At 53.3% G+C, this 4,901-nt stretch overlaps 1 protein-coding gene across 1 annotated transcript; it reads right to left on the reverse strand.

The window, feature by feature from the left end:
- Positions 1-1,210: 1,210 nt before the first annotated feature.
- On the reverse strand, positions 1,211-3,237 carry drd5a (dopamine receptor D5a). The gene has a single exon (XM_052075395.1). The coding sequence runs from the start codon at positions 2,960-2,962 to the stop codon at positions 1,601-1,603; it is 1,362 nt and encodes a 453-aa protein (XP_051931355.1). The 5' UTR covers positions 2,963-3,237; the 3' UTR covers positions 1,211-1,600.
- Between the last annotated feature and the right edge of the window lie 1,664 nt (positions 3,238-4,901).

Genomic DNA, 4,901 nt, shown 5'->3' on the forward strand with positions numbered 1-4,901 from the left:
TGTTCAATCAGCCTGTCATGCATGTTTTTGGAATGTGGGAGGAAACCGGAGTACCCGGAGAAAACCCACGCAGGCACGGGGAAAACATGCAGACTCCACACAGGGAGGTCGGAGCTGGAATTGAACCTCTGCACTGTGAAGTCGACGTGCTAGCCACTCGACTAACGGGCCGGCGATTGGAAAAATGGAATTGAGATCATGAGAATAAGAATGCAACCCAATGAATTTAGTCCAACGGTCATTCAGAAGGTTCGATGCGTGTCGTCATTAGAATTTTATGAATGAAAAATGATGAGACCCCCCGCCCCTCCCCCCTCTTTCCCCAGTGTCGGTGGTGCACCGAATCTGTTTCCCTGTGCCCTGATTCAAATTCCCCAATCCCGCATTTGACTTTATGAGGCAAAAAGCTAACGGCGGTTTCACGTTTAGTCCATTTTCAGCCGCCCAATTGTCAAGTGCGGGGGGGGGGGGCACATGTCAGGAGGAGCTCCCTCGGTGTGCCAGAACGCCCACCGCGACATCGAACGGTCTGCCAAATTCCCACACGGGCAAAACAAAGGTTGCACCGGCATGAAAATCAAGCCGCGGCAGATTTTACGCTGGAGCACAGCTGCATCATATCTCAATATGACACCCTCGGTATTTAAAAAACAAAAAACAAAAACGGGTTCTGGCTACTTGACAGTGGCCAAGGGGTATGAAATTGGGCTGGACATGTAAAAATATGAAATCATTTGAGGAAAACTGAATTGAAAAGTCTGTACCTTGTGAAAAAGAATGAATTTCATCAGTCGCCTCCTTGCTTCTTATTTCATTCATTCATTCATCTTCCGAGCCGCTTGATCCTCACTAGGGTCGCGGGGGGTGCTGGAGCCTATCCCAGCAGTCTTCGGGCAGTAGGCGGGGGACACCCTGAATCGGTTTCCAGCCAATCGCAGGGCACACAGAAACAAACAACCATTCGCACTCACACTCACACCTAGGGACAATTTAGAGTGTTCAGTAAGCCTGCCACGCATGTTTTTGGAATGTGGGAGGAAACCGGAGCACCCGGAGAAAACCCACGCAGGCCCGGGGAGAACATGCAAACTCCACACAGGGAGGCCAGAGCTGGAATCGAACCCGGTACCTCTGCACTGTGAAGCCGACGTGCTAACCACTAGTCTACCGGGCCGCCCTGCTTCTTATTTCATTTTCATAAATGCTTCCTCAATATTCCTCTTTCCATATTGGTCATATTTTAGACAAAGCGTCGCTTCCAACGACACGGAACAAATAAACACAAGACTTCAGTGTTCATAGAAATTTACACCAACACATATTTTTGTTTGATCCCCCCCCCCCCAGAACAACAACATCTTACATTAACACATGAGGCAAAGCGGCAGCAGGCAGGCTGGATGGGCGCAGACAAATCCGTCCTTGCCCCAAGTGTCCATGAGCAAGTCACAGGAGTAAGCAGGCTCAGAAAATAAGGAGAGGTTTGTCGCTTTAGGGGTACGATGGAACGGAGGGTACCCCTTGAACGCTTTCGAGAACACTTGGCTCGGAAAGGGTACCGTGGAAAATATTGTGGGGGGGGGGGGGCGGGGGGGGCGGTTTAGTGTAATCCGTTGGGCGCGAACGGCGACATCCTGTCCAGACTGATCACGGCCTCGCAGTCCTCCAAGTCGCACACGGAGTCGGTGGCGTTGTCGTTGGCGGCGGTGAGCTGCGAGATCCTATCGAAAGCGTCCTCGCATTCCACCGCGTTGGGGATGATGTTGACGTAGGCGTTGGCGATCTCCTTGTGGATCAGGGTGTCCTGGTTGTAGGACACCAGCTCGTTACTGATGTTGACCGTTTCCACGGGCGTGCTGGAGCAAAAATGGCGGCAGCCCAACAAACCGGCGAAGGCTTTCCTGAACTCGGCGTTGAACGCGTAAACGATGGGGTTCAGGGAGGAGTTCGTCCAGCCGAACCATACGAAGACGTCGAAGGTGGTCTCGCTGACGCAAGGCGGGCCCGCGTCCCGGTCCGAGGCCGGCTTGTCGCAAAAGGGAACCATGCAGTTGAGGACGAAGAAGGGCAACCAGCAACACACAAAGACGCCCATAATCACCGAGAGGGTTTTGAACACTTTGGTTTCCCGCTTGATGGAGTTCTTTAAAGTGTTGTGGTGGTGGCACTCCAGTCTGTTGCTCCGGCAACTTTGCGCGTGTTCCGCGGCTCTCTCCAGAGAAGCGATCCTCCTGATTTGGATTTGGGCGATGCGGTAGATTCGAGTGTAAGTCACGATCATGATCGCCACCGGGATGTAGAAACTAATCAACGAGGAGGAGATGGCGTATTCTCGGCTCAGGCTGGAGTCGCAGTTCTCCTCCGTCGGGCGAGCCGCCGCCGAGGCGTCGCCCGTCGTCCCGGCCGCTCTGTGCCAGTTGAGCTGGACGGGTATGAATGAAATGAGCACGGACAGCGTCCAAGTGATGCTGATCATGACGAACGCGACCCTCTGAGTCATTTTCCTCTCGTAGCGAAAGGGACTGGAGATGGCCCAGTATCTGTCCACGCTGATGATGCAAAGGTTGAGGATGGAAGCGGTGGAGCACATGATGTCGAAAGCCACCCAAACGTTGCAGAAAGCGCCAAAGGGCCAGTATCCCGCCACCTCCGCCGCCGCCTTCCACGGCATCACCAGCACGGCCACGAACAGATCCGACAGAGCCAAGGACACGATAAAGATGTTGGTGACTTTGGTCCTCAGGTGGCGTGAGCGCAACACGGCGGAGCACACCAAGATGTTCCCCAGCAGGGTCCACAGGATGAGGAGGAACAGCAAACATCCCGTCACGGCGCGCGCGACCGTGCCGTCCCGCTCGCTTTTTTCCCCCGTCGCCTCCGATCCGGTGCCGTTCCACAAGCTCTCCCTGAGCGGCACCGGCGCGGAGTCGGTCCCCTGCACCGACGACGCATACTTCTCCATGCGCCGCTTCAAGTGGCGCCGCGGCGCGCAGCCTCAGGCGGAAGGACGGCCGCGCTCATTACCGGACGGACTGACGGACGGCGCGCGGCGTCCCGAGCCGGCTGCGTGTAAGAGTGAGCGCCGGAGGACGCGCAACTGAGCGGCTGCAACCGGGCACGCATAGGCGAGCTCATGTTGCAGCGTCGCCCGCCCACCGACTCGCTCACTCGCCCCCCGCGCGAGAGGGATTCCCACAATCGGCGCGCCCGATTTACCACCGTCAGGTGCTTCACGCCTCTTTTTTGGGTGCGTCGACGCGATGCGTCAGTGAGGAAAAAGAGCGCCTGCGACTTTTCCAGGGCTTCCTCCTAACGTGTGCTTCGGCTCCTCGAAAGGTTTGCTCAACAGCACGGATGAGAGCTTTGGAGAACTGTCCATGGTGTCCGCTATGACGTTGCGCTTGCGTCTGTGTTTTATTTGTTTTTTTGACGGCGAGTGATATTTTAAATGAATATTTTTGTCACGGTTGCGAGGTGGTGATGGACACCCCAAAAAAAAATCAGGCAGGAGGGCGGAGCAGGGTGTATTCGAAGAAGTGTATCGATAAAACAAAGAAAACTAAATCCAAAACAAACAAAGTCCAAAGTATCAAACAAAAACTATGACTGTGGCAAAAAAAAGCTAACAGGGACAGACCCATGACAGTAGCCAAGAGCAACAATGGCCCGACAATGAATGGTCGTGCCGGGGGTCCTTCTAAAGCCACTAATTAACTTTCGACCAACAGGTGTGCCGCTACAGGGGAAAGCCCCACAGTGCCACCTGTTGGTCACAAACCGAAACATGACGGCGTCATGTTTCCTTTCATTGTCGTTCAGAAAGGAAAAGCAATTCGTATTTGGTGTGGAAATTTTCTTCTGCTGCTGCGTGGGGGGCATTTCACTCGTCAACCTGCAATTAGAACACAATTGCGAGACGAACTTTGCGGTTGTTCACCCGATACGTGCGGGAGCGAGCAATGTTCAACATGTTTCCTCTCCAATTCCATGTTTTCATTCGGTGCGAAGGGAGACGTTACATCCTCCGTCTTGCGGTATGCAAATGACAAGAGTTACGCTTGAGAAAAAAAAAAGGAAGCCCATCAAAGCAGCGTTTCTGCATTAGAACTCAATGCGGAAAATAGCGCAGCCGACGAGACACGCTCCAAAGTGTTTCCATAGGTGACCTTGACGTATAGTTTCATGCAGCTTGGCTGAGGGAGGTGCGAAACTGCGAACCATGCCCCCCCCCCCCCCACCCACCCCCCGTTACTTTTCGGACGATAGTTGTTTCTCCAGCAGCGTTCCTCTGCATGTTTCATGAAATCAAATCAATCAAAACCCAGCTAATCTATCCTTCCTCAAACGTATCCGCATTTTTAATGAACATAGCAGGTGCATAAAAGGGGTTTGCCCGAGGAAGCAGGACCCGACCGGAGGGTCGTTAATGAAGGGCCATTCACCTGTGCCTGATGGGCACACAGTCGAAATGGCAGGGGGTGGTGTTGTTGTTTTTTTTTTTTAGAATATGCTTGAACGGAGTCGAACAAGAAAACGTGTCACGCTTTTGAGGAACATTCAATAAAGATCGACCAACTGCAAAGAATGAACACAAGTCAGTCCACAGTCAGTTTCGCCGTACCCCCCCCCCCCCTTTGTGTGTAAAATGTTACGCACTGCGTTAGATAAAGGGGTGTGAGGACTGCAACCCCCCCCCCCCACACACACACACACACACACTCAAAACACTCCACTGAATTGCCTGCCTGAGGCTTTTTTTCCACTTGCGGTGAGTGTCTCGCCCCTCCAGCACGTATCACCGTCACACAACCCTGCAAGTGACACGAGTGATGGTATGCTGCGGGATCGCAAAAGGTAAATAGTTCCATCACAAAAGTAAACAAGGAGAGAATACACTTGGC

This window comes from Hippocampus zosterae, chromosome 9, assembly GCF_025434085.1.
Source record: "Hippocampus zosterae strain Florida chromosome 9, ASM2543408v3, whole genome shotgun sequence".
NCBI classification, from domain to species: domain Eukaryota; kingdom Metazoa; phylum Chordata; class Actinopteri; order Syngnathiformes; family Syngnathidae; genus Hippocampus; species Hippocampus zosterae.